At 40.4% G+C, this 12,010-nt stretch overlaps 1 protein-coding gene across 3 annotated transcripts in view; it reads left to right on the forward strand.

Annotated features, from left to right (window-relative positions):
• trioa (trio Rho guanine nucleotide exchange factor a) overlaps nt 1–8,803 on the forward strand; it is a 106,639-nt gene extending 97,836 nt beyond the window's left edge. For all 3 annotated transcript variants that reach the window (XM_046835447.1, XM_046835449.1, XM_046835448.1), the window contains 10 exons: nt 199–965; nt 2,285–2,532; nt 2,642–2,780; nt 2,862–2,889; nt 2,982–3,144; nt 3,276–3,397; nt 3,504–3,582; nt 4,094–4,294; nt 4,478–4,616; nt 6,064–8,803. In XM_046835447.1, coding sequence (XP_046691403.1) covers nt 199–965; nt 2,285–2,532; nt 2,642–2,780; nt 2,862–2,889; nt 2,982–3,144; nt 3,276–3,397; nt 3,504–3,582; nt 4,094–4,294; nt 4,478–4,616; nt 6,064–6,609 — 2,432 coding nt within the window. In that variant the 3' untranslated portion in view covers nt 6,610–8,803. The remainder of the gene's footprint in view (nt 1–198; nt 966–2,284; nt 2,533–2,641; nt 2,781–2,861; nt 2,890–2,981; nt 3,145–3,275; nt 3,398–3,503; nt 3,583–4,093; nt 4,295–4,477; nt 4,617–6,063) is intronic.
• The last annotated feature ends 3,207 nt before the right edge of the window (nt 8,804–12,010 follow it).

The raw sequence follows: 12,010 nt of genomic DNA on the forward strand, positions 1-12,010 counted from the left end.
ATTGCAATGCTTTGAAAACAGTAGTAATAGTAGTAAATATTCAATAGGAAATATATGTACATAACAGAAACAGCGTGTTGTCTGCAGTGTCTATAATAGTCTTAATGCACTCTTGTCTAAATAAACTACTGTTTACTGATCTTACTTACTGACCCCCCCTCCCTTTTATTTACTTATTTATTTATTTTTTTGTTCCAGCGCTGACCTCTCCTATTGACTATCAAAGGAATCATGTGGGAGGGAGTGTGAGCGCTCCGATTGGTTCTTCTGTCAATAGTGGAGGGCAGGGAGTGGCTCGTGGAGGGGGAATAGCAGTCCCAGTCGCATCAGGCTGTCGCTCTCGCCCCTCCCGTATCCCTCAACCTTCCCGCCTTCCTCAGCCCCTCCGACATCAATCTCCTGCCCTGGGCCCCGGAGCCAGTGAGTCGGATGGCCCAAACAAAATCTCAGGTATGCCCCCTAGGTTTCCCCCTCCTTGCACTACAGACCCTGACACAAGCAGAGACACGGCTAAGCTGAAGCTTTCAGACAGTCCTCAGTCTAAACGCAGTGAGCCCGTGGAGGACATTTCCAAAGAGAATCAAGATCTGACCGTTCCAGACCAGATCCCTCGAGCTACAGTGCCCCCGTTAGCACTGGTGAAGCCCAGACCGGGAACTATCTCCCCAGTGGGCACTCCGCTGGCCACGTCAGGGTTCAAAGACTTCCTGGCACCATGCAGCCCAGGGCCAAAGAATGGTGGCTGCTCCACTCCTTCCACCACTGTCAGCTTCTGGAGCTCCATGCCAGGCTCTCCAGCCAGCCGGCCCGGCTCCTTCACCTTTCCTGGTGAAGCGTGTGAAACGCTGAGCCGGCCCAATCAGAACCAAAGCCACCGACATTCCAGCCACAGTAAAGATGCAGACCGCATGAGCACATGCTCCTCGGCCAGCGAGCAGTCCATCCAGTCCACCCAGAGTAACGGGGTAAGAGCTCTGCTTCAGCGCTTTTTGCAGCTCAGCCCCAGCAGCTCTCCTCTACAAGATTCTGCTGCTTTTTGTCCCTCTTTCGTCTACTCAAGTATTTACTAACCCCACTTAGAATCTGTCTTCTCTCTGCCTCCAATGACTGGGATTTCCAACTCTGCATTCCTGAACTGTAACACATCTTTACTGCCACTCAGTGTACTAACTTCTGCATCTTTGTATGTGGCAGATTCTGGAGAGATAATGTTCTCTCCTCTTTTACCAACTCTCACAACACTCTCACTTCATTCTTTACTTATAATGTTTGAGGACAGGCTTTTTCCTCTCTTCTCTCTGTGGACTGCAGCCCTGTTAACCCTTTTTATCCTACTTTGAAAATATCGATCAATTCTCTCAGCTTTTCTTAATTCTAAGGGCGAAAATTGTAGCTATAGCTAACTAGTTTCTATGTTGGGATGCACACTGTAGTTCATTAGCACATTAAATAAGTCACAAAAAAATTAACATTGATGATTATTTGTCTTATGTTATTACATTCTCCCTTTTTTTGAGAGACACATGATTTGGTTTCATTGCGCATGGTCTCACGTTTATAATCAAACCACATGCCCATATCAGCCCAAAGCTATACATAAAATGCTGGATACTGTATTGTGACATGCAGGTAATTAACTATACACACCGACCAGGCATAACAGTATGGCGTTATTACATTATAACAGGTGAGTAAATAACACTGATTATCTCTTCATCATGGCACCTGTTAGTGGGTGGGATTTTATTAGGCAGCAAGTGAACATTTTGTCCTCAAACTTGATGTGTTAGAAGCAGGAAAAATGGGCAAGCGTAAGGATTTGAGCGAGTTTGACAAATTCTGATGGTTAGACTACAGTTTCAGAGCATCTCCAGCTTTTGTGGGTTTGTTCCCGGTCTGCAGTGGTCAGTATCTATCAAAAGTGCTCCAAAGTAGGAACAGTGGTGAAACGGCGACAAGGTCATGGGCAACCGAGGCTCATTGGTGCAGGCCAACAGACGAGCTTCTGTAGCTGAAATTGTTGAAGATATTGCTGTAAATGGTTGATGGGTCAGGACTGTTTTAGCAGTAAAAGGGGGACCAACACAATATTAGGCAGATGGTCATAAAGTTATGCCTGATCGGTGTCTAGTGCATGGATGGTATGGTGGTGTAATTGTTTGTTGCACTACTTTTGTGTATATCATTATCTTAATAATATGAGCATTGCCCAACAAAATTATCCTTCTGTATTTCAGACTAAAGATTTTTTTTGTATTTATTTTGTGTGTGTTGACATTCACAGAGTGAAAGCAGCAGCAGCAGTAACATTTCCACAATGCTCGTGACGCAGGACTATGTGGCTCTGAAAGAGGATGAGATTAGTGTGTGTCAGGGTGAGGTGGTGCAGATTCTGGCTTCAAACCAGCAAAATATGTTCCTGGTGTTCCGTGCCGCTACAGATCAGAGCCCAGCCGCTGAGGGCTGGATCCCCGGCTACGTGTTGGGCCACACCTCAGCCAGCACCCCCGATGCCCCAGAGGGAACAATCAAGTAAGTGCAACATTTTCTGAATTTACTCAAATGCTTTTGATTTGGTTTGTGCTTTATCTCAAGTTGGATCATAGGTATTAAAACGAAAGAGAACTTTTTTTTTAACTAGGAAATCATCTTCATGGCACACATCCCTCCGTATCCGTAAGAAGTCAGAGAGAAGAGAAAAGGAAGGAAAGAAAGAGGCCAAGCTTGAAAATGGATACAGGAAATCCAGAGAGGGTTTACCAAACAAGGTGTCTGTAAAGGTAACACATATTTCATATCCTAGTCCTATAATTGCAATTTGACCATAATCTCACTTTTTCTTGAAACTTTTTTTTTGACAGCTTCTAAATCCGAATTACATCTATGATGGTAGGTTTGCTTTACTTTGGTACTTACTCTTAAATACTTATTTCAGGTGTTTTGTGATTATAAAATAACAATTGGGATGATCTTTTCTCCAGTTCCGCCAGAAATACTCGTTCCGCTGAGTGATGTGACCTGTGATAAGGGTGAGTGTGTCACACTGAGATGTAAAGTGTGTGGCCGCCCCAAAGCCACCGTCACATGGAAGGGACCCGACCAAAACTTGCTGACCAACAACGGCCACTTCAGCATAGTCTACAGGTGCTTACACGCGTCCTTATGCTATATACATTTATATACACTCTTGGAATGTTATACAGACGACACTGTCAATTTTCATCAATACGTCCTGCATGTAACGTTGCATTTAAAACATGATGTTCTTCATGCAGTGAGACTGGCGAGGCCACTTTGCGCATCGTGGGTGTGGCTGCAGAAGATGACGGTGTTTACACGTGTATCGCCACTAATGATGTAGGGAGTGTTATGACATCAGCCAGTCTCAGGGTGTTGGGTAAGTGTACATGCAAACACAGCAGTGTAACTCTATTGTGCTGGTGAAGAACAATAAACTATGAACTAAGAAGTAAAAAAAACTCACGAATCTCACCTCCTCATAGGTACTTCCAGTGATGGACTCCGGGTCATGTGGAAAGACAACTTTGAGTCTTTCTACACCGAGGTGGCAGAATTGGGCAGGTAAGATTTAATTGCTGTGAATTTGTGAACAACCTGCATGTTGTGGTAGAAATCTCTGGGGGTAATTTGGATTGAACTAATATAGATTCTTCTGTATATGAAATTAAATAAAAGCAAATCTAAAACAAGTTTATAACTAGATCTGCCCTGATTTACTTTGCTACAGACAGACTGAAACTTGGTTGCGGTTCTGCATCCTGTAATGCTTCATGAAAGCTTTAAATGAAAGGTTAATAAATTGAAGGCTAAAGTCATCTGAATATATTTTTAAAACTAGCTCATCCAAGCACATGAAATTAGGAATCGGAATCACACTGTGGAGAATCGTAATGCTTCCCAAGTGCATTTTAATATATTTAGGTACTGAGTTTGTTGACGGTATAAACATTTGCACTTTGTTTGTATTATACACATCTAGCTGTGTAGCACTACGTGAGAGCGTGTGTATAAAGTTGTGTAGATCTTTAATTACTCTGATTAAAATTTATCGTAAATGTGTTTTCTGTGCCAGGGGCCGCTTTGCTGTAGTGAAACGCTGTGACCAGAAGGGAACTAAGCGGACTGTAGCGGTTAAACTGGTCAATAAGAAGTTAATGAAACGCGATCAGGTCACACAGGAACTCAGCATTTTAAAAAGACTGCAGCATCCTTATATAATCAGCCTACAGGACATCTTTGAGACCCCCAGCAGTTATGCACTCATCCTTCAGATGTGAGTACACAGTCCTGTTAAACGCTTTTGTAGTGGCACCCACATGATGAACACATCAATGGTATATGAAGTGAGCCTTTGTGTGTGTATTTTACTCTCTGTGTGTGTGTGTGTGTGTGTGTGTGTGTGTGTGTGTGTGTGTGTGTGTGTGTGTGTGTGTGTGTGTGTGTGTGTTTGTTTCAGGGCTGATCAGGGACGTCTGCTGGACTTCATTGTCAGCTGGGGGAACCTTACAGAGGAAAAAGTGGCTTTTTACTTGCGGGACATTTTAGAAGCTTTGCACTACCTACATAACTGCAGAATCGCTCATCTGGATGTAAAGGTCAGTTTAAACATCATTTTTTTTACAAATGTAAGAGTGCTTACTATAGCCTTAATTCACATGTTCGTTTGTTCTGTCTGTCTGTCTGTCTGTCTGTCTAGTGAGGAAAATAATTTTTGATCCACTGCTGATTTATTTTTTTGTTTACCTTCTTACAAAGAAATGAACAGTCTAGACAGTCGTTATGGTAGGTTTATTTTAACAGGGCGACAGAATATAAAAAAAAATCCAGAAAAGAATTTAACATTAAAGAAAGGTTATAAATTAATTTATATTTAATCGCGTGAAATAAGTATTCGATCCCCAACCAACCAGCAAGAATTCTGACTTCCACACACCCAAATTAGTATTTTATAGGAAAGTGCACCTGAAATCAACTCATGTACCATGGACGAGATTGTAGACCTGCACAAAGCTGGAATGGGCTACAAGACCATCAGATTGTTTTCTTGGCTGTATGTTTTTGGTCATTGTCATGCTGGAAGATCCATCAACTACAGTGCATGACCCTGTTCATGTGGTGAAGTCTTCCTGTACCCTTAGCAGAGAAACAGCCTCGAAGAAGAATGTTTCCTTCTCCATGTTTGACAGTGTTGATGATGTTCCTGTGGTCATATTCAGCATTTTTCTGCCTCCAAACACGAGTTGATGCCAACATCTCATCGGCCCACATCACATTCCCCCAAGCTTTCTCTGAATCATTCGGGTGTTTGTGGGCAAATTTCAGATGGTCTGTTCATGTTCATTCTTGAGCTGAGGGACCTCTGTGTGTTACCAATGGTTTTCTTGGTGATTGTGGTCCCGTCTCCCTTGAGATCATTAACGAGCTCCTCCCATGTAATTCTGGGCTGATCCCTCACCTTTCTCAGAATCATCCTCACTCCATGAGGTGAGATTTTGCATGGAGCTCCAGAGCGAGGGGAGATTACATTATCTTGTATTTCTTCCATTTTCGAATTATCGCACCAGCAGTGGTCTCTTTCTCACCAAGCTTCTTGCTGATGGTCTTGTAGCCCATTCCAGCCTTGTGCAGGTCTACAATCTCATCCCTGACGTCCTTTGACAGCTCTTTGACTTTCCCATGGTGGTGAAGAGGTTTGAATAGAAGAGGTTGATTGTGTGACGGGTGTCTTTTATACACGAGTTGATGGTTGGGTTGGTTGGGGATCAAATACAAATTCATTTATATAAGACAGCTTTTCAGTTTTTTTTTTATTTTTATTATTTTTCCTCTTTCTGTTAGGATAAACCTACCATATAAAAAAATTCTAGACTGTTTCTTTGTAAGGGGGTAAATGTACAAAATCAGCAGGGGATCAAATAATTATTTTCCCTACTGTGTATGTATATATAATATATATAATATAAAATAATACAAATATATATATACAATATTTTTTTTTCTCTCTAATCTAATTAAACATTTTTTTTCCCAAAACTGAATTAGCCTGAAAATCTGGTGGTGGATCAGAGCTCTTCTCAGCTGACTGTGAAGCTGACGGATTTTGGAGATGCGGTGCAGCTGAACTCCGCCCACTACATTCACTCTTTACTGGGCAGCCCTGAATTTGCTGCCCCTGAGGTGATTTTAGGGGAGCCTGTCTCTCTAACCTCTGACCTCTGGAGCCTTGGGGTGGTCACCTATGTGATCCTGAGCGGGGCGTCACCCTTTCTGGATGAGAGTGTGGAGGAGACGTGCCTCAACATCTGCCGGCTAGACTTCAGCTTCCCTGACGATTACTTCCAGGGCGTGAGCCAGGAGGCGCGGGACTTTGTGTGTCTGCTGCTTAGGACAGAGCCTAACAAACGTCCCTCCCCTTCTGTCTGCTTACAAGAGCCTTGGCTAAGGCCAGGGAATGGCCAGGGGTCTACCGAGGGCATCGACACCTCCAGACTCATTTCCTTTATTGAGCGGCGCAAACACCATAACGATCTGCGACCGTTAGGGGGCATCAGACCCTTCCTACACAGCAGACTCCAACCCAGGATCTGATGACGAAAGTAAAAAAAAAAAAAAAAAAAGAAGCTAATCTCATCCTCTTTCAGAAGCCGAATGTGACTCAGAAGAAACGTTCAATCCTGCATCAATTGAAGTATGTGGAAATGACTGCCTCATCCAATTAGAGCCGTGTAGAACACAGTTCAAAGACGAGCGACGTCTGTGGATTAAATGTCCTTCTCCAGTCTTATGCTACTGGCTGGTTCAAAATATAATGAAGATTTGTAAAAGATTTAATGAATGGAATATATATCGGACTGTTTTACTGATCAGCGATCAAACCACACGGATTCATTTGTGCGGGGAAAAAAATGTATCTGCACAACAGCAGAGCTTTTCAATGACAATAGGTGATGCACATGAATCCAGTGTGGAGACCCCCAATATTGCCTGAGCCAGAGGGAGCAATCAGTTCTTTTGCGCTTTTACAGTATTCAAGTCACAATATTTGAGTGTGGGGATGCTTGCGAGTGACATGAGGTACACGTCTGAATGAACACGAACACTAATGAAGCAAAAAGAAACAAATGCATAGAATTCACACAAATCCATTTTGGATTCAGTTTGAAAGGTGCAAAGTAAACTCCTGACAGCGGTTTATTTGGAATCATTTTCACTCAAATCAAAGATTGTTTGGTTGCCAAGCTTAAGTCGCTTTGTTCGAACATTGATCATCACACCACATTTAGCTGTAACAACAAGTGCTGCAAGTGAAACCTCTTAAACCCTTTTTTTGATTGCTTTAAATAGAACAAATTGTGTTGTGCAATTTAAAGATGTGTAAGCCTTACTTTGTACATAGTTACTGTCTACCATTTGATTATTATTATTACTTTTTTTTTTTTTTTTTTTCGTTTTAATGCTATTTCTTCACAGAGATCATCCCAGCATGGGAGAATTGATGAATCCCGAGGGAAGATAGCCATAGGGCAGCCAAACGGTCTGAGTGGCAGTTCATATATGAGCTCAATGGAAGACTGAATACTGTAAATGCACTCACATTGTATGTTATGTTCCAGATTCTTATCATGTGCAATGTTGCCGCTTAACCAGTTTATGCAACTATTTATGAAGACATCTTGTTGTACCTGTAATAAATATATAGACAAGCATGTACTTGGTACTGCAAGTTCTGCTGTTAGTTGCATTTATTTGAACCTGGACTTTAATCTTCAGTTGAGTATTATTTCCCTGTCACGCCACAGGGGGCATCGTCTACATGGCACTTATGCGTTCTTGTCACTTTTTTATTTTTGGTTAATATCATTAGTGAACCAAAGCTCTGCAAGCTTCATGAGGCTTTATCACTTTTCACTCTTTTAAGTTATATATGACCGGTTTACATGTGCTTACCGTAGCTTTATTTTTTCAGTCTTTTTATTTCTTTCTTTCTTTCGGGAATGTTCTTTGACGTCTCGCAGAGATATGCTTTTCACACAAGCTCATATTAGTCAGACAGATTCATCAGGCCGTTTTGTTTATTTAACAGCTTCTTGTGATGCCAAGAACTTATTGACTTAAATGTGAAGCCTTTAAATTATAATATTTATATCTCATTGATAGTTTTTATACAAATTTAGCAAATTTAGATCACATGTCCAAGGCCTCTGATAGTCTTTTTTTTTTTTTTGTTAGTTTGTTTTGGTCACACAGTGGCTAGGAAAAGATTTTCAGCAATTTGACAAAGAAGTGAAATTTGCACTGAAGAGATTTTTCCTTTACAGCTTTCTGTTGGTGCGTAGCCTACAGCCGCCGTTCATGTCCCCAAAAACACCTGTAACAGTTGCATCACCTCATTTTGCTCGTTATCACATCGTGTCTAAAACTTGGTCGAATGTGGGAGAGGTGGGGCCGAGAAACTTTCCTGTGGGAAGGATTGTGGTGACTCCATCTGTGTAGATCCATATCATGTCTTCTAATTTATTTGTTATTGTAAAGTTGTACAGATGCTGTTACATCATGGGTCGGACTGGACACGTTTAAATGTTTCATTGTTTTTTTTTTTTTTCTATTCTATCATTGTTTTTTTAAGGTATGTATGATCCATTGTAAGCATTTTCTTTTAGTTATTTTATACTTTTGCATGTATATTTCTTTGTACATACACCATAAGTGTTTGCGCGATATGTGCTGTAAATAGTTTCAGTTTTGCCATCAGTTATTTTGAAATTAAACATATGGAATATTCTCTAGACTCCTGTGCTGATTAGACGTCTACAGAATTAGTGTTTGATGCAGACAGACTGGACAGCGAGTCGCATCATTCTGCACGTCGCATTTAAGCTGGTTACGTTTGAAGAATTGGTTTGTATTGGTCACCACTATATAATGTACTGAATATTCAAGTTTTACCTTCAGAATGCGGTGCCTCGATAAACACGTCTGTGAATTTACCCTCATCTTTAAAACCGCAATTTCTCCTGAGCTGAACTGTTAATATAATACTTTACTGATGATGATTTTTTATAGTAAGAAGATCAGTCGCTTTATATTTGTCTCATTACACGTCTTGTAGTCGTGTCCATGAAACATTGTAACTATTGCACGTCCTCTGTGTCCGTTGTAGTGGACACTCATGTCCTCTCTGAGATCGGTGATAAGTTTCAGACATTCTTCTTTTTCATTCCAGACATCCAACTAATTGACAAATGCCGTCTTGGAAATCAGGTGGCGGATTAGTGCTACTCCAGCTGACGGATTTTGAAGATTCATTGCGGCTGAACTTATTAGAAACCCTTAAAACTAAATCTCACACAGCTTGCCCATGTTTGCTTCTCCAGAAATTCTGCCAAGCTCTAAATACAGAGGTAAAAATAAAGGAATACTTCTTTTTTTTTAATTTATATGCTAGTAAATAATTCTTCCAAACAATAATTACTGCTTAAAGCAACTGACTGCTCAATTCCCAAACTTACAATCCTTAGTTCTGGTTTCAACAGGAGCAAACCAGCAAAGGAAAAAGAAAAAAAAAATGCTTTTGTTATCCACTTCCACAACTTTTATCATAGGGTGTGTGTGTATTTAGTATATTCAGTAATTTAATACAAATATATATATATATATATATATATATATATATATATATATATATATATATATATATATATATATATATATATTCATTAGCTGTAAGCCATAATCATCAAACAACTAACACTTGAAATAGATCAGTATGTGTGTCAAGAATTTGTTAAATTTTTAATTGAATTACTGAAATAAATAAATCACCTTTTCTTTGTGTGTGTGTGTGTGTGTGTGTGTGTGTGTGCGTGTGCGTGCGTGCGCGTGTATGTTTATATATTTAAAATTCCAGGACAGATTTTGATAAGGGAGGGATGCTGATTCCATTCTCCCAGGTTCCCATTTGTCCGTGTCCTTGACCTTCTATAATATATGTATAATCTGTGGGTGGGTGGGTGGGGGCTGTGTGTGTGAGTGTGTGAGAGAGAGAGAGAGAGAGAGCGCATGTTTATTTTTGATGTGGTGTTAAAACAGTTAGCAGCTCCTGCAAATTTCATCCTTGAAATATTTTTTTTTGTCATGTTTAATATTCTGTTGTGTTACACGCAGGTTGTAGTGAAGTGTATGGTTACTGTACCGGAGCTACATGTAGGTACAGTATAACATTACGTGTGTGTTAGTGGATGTTGAATGCTGGCTGCAAATCACAGGTTTAGACAAATGTACTGATGATACATTTTTTCACTTTAGTCACAGAATTGGATTGTGTGAGCACGGCGTAATCTAAAAGCGGAACAACGAGCAGGAATAAAATGTTATTTTACACAGAAACGTCATTCACTGCTGATACGAGGAGTTCTTACTTTAACATTTAAGGAAGGAGTCGACAGTGTCAGTGTGCTGTAATGATCATTTCAGTGGTTGTGTTCAGTGGCTTAGTTTTCGCCTGTTCACACATCCCTGAGCAGAAAGAGTGCTGGTGAACTATAACCTGTGTGTGACTGCACCACACTGTTCACTACACTACACTGACTTTCTGAGAGACTGCTGAAGTTACGAGTTCCCGTGTTTACATTCCCTTCTAATGTCATAACGGTACACATTCTCTCCAACTTTCACCTGACCTGCAGCAGTTATTTTTTTATTAATGGCTTATTATATATATGCTGTATATGAGGAAGCGAAAGATTTGATCTTTTATCTGGATGTTGAACTGCACACCGTATCAGTCGGAGGGAAAGTGTGATTGTATTGTATAATGGTTGGATTGGAGTTTATTACAGTACGCAGGTGGGACAGTGTTCATACACAGTGTACATACACAATACAAGTGACAGCAAATGATACACACAGCATCGAAGAGACAGTTTACAAAGACAACAATATTCTAACATCTTTCTTACATCTGATAATTAAATTCCACACTGGGAAATATTTGAAGCAGAGCTTTTTTTTAACCCCACAGAGAATAATCAGGCGTAAAGAATACATCATCTGGCCAAAACCCATTTCTCACTCAGTGTGAGGTTTTAATCTCTGGTGTGGACGAATAGATAGGAAACATGACTCCTCTTTCTAACTGAGTGAATGGATCATGAAAGTCCATCCCAGCTTTAAAAACAACATAACATTAGATACAAGTTCATGTCCATTAATGAAGATTATAATAGTAGTGGTGATGAAGAGAAATTGTTTTGTGTGTTAGGAAAGAAACATTGCTTAAACATGCTTAATAGTCCTGATGAAAAAACCATCAATGTTCACCACAAAGAGGAACAAAATCATTAGTGATTATACGTTCAGTTCCAGGCCATCATGTGACTAATCCCACCGCATTATAAAAGCCTTAGAAATGTTTGAAAATGAGCAGCTGTGTTTATTTTGCCCAGTGCTGTTCTGTATCACCTCAAACAACTCTGATGCTGTGCTCTTTGAGTCGGATGTGTGTGAAGAGTCGCAGTGAAGAGATGTGACTTATAGCTCATCTTTGGTTTAAAAATAAATATGCTGCACCTGGTTAACTGAGTATGGAACGCAAGAATAGAATAACACTGCAAAACACTGCTTTTCTTTTTATATACAGAGTGGGATTAATTGGTTTCCTGCTACAGAGATAATTGCTGTAGTAGAGACCTGCCTGTCATCTTGAGGGGTTGTAAATTGTCCTTTATGTGTCAGTACAGCAGTGTTGGACAAGGTGTGTATGGCCTATGACGAGGACCGAGCAATTCACTAGTAGAACAAATGTAGTGTGTATTGCTTTAGTTTCCATGTTCTGAGGGCCACCAGGGATTCATGAAAAATATCCAGTGTGTCACAGCCAATTATAATCAAAGTTATGTATTAATGAAGTCTTATAGACTGCCTACCTGACTGACCACCTAAATTAGATGTGGTTTAATGAGACCCGCTGTGTTCAGCCAGGGGAAAGTTA

The sequence above is a fragment of the Silurus meridionalis genome, chromosome 22, assembly GCF_014805685.1.
Source record: "Silurus meridionalis isolate SWU-2019-XX chromosome 22, ASM1480568v1, whole genome shotgun sequence".
NCBI lineage: Eukaryota > Metazoa > Chordata > Actinopteri > Siluriformes > Siluridae > Silurus > Silurus meridionalis.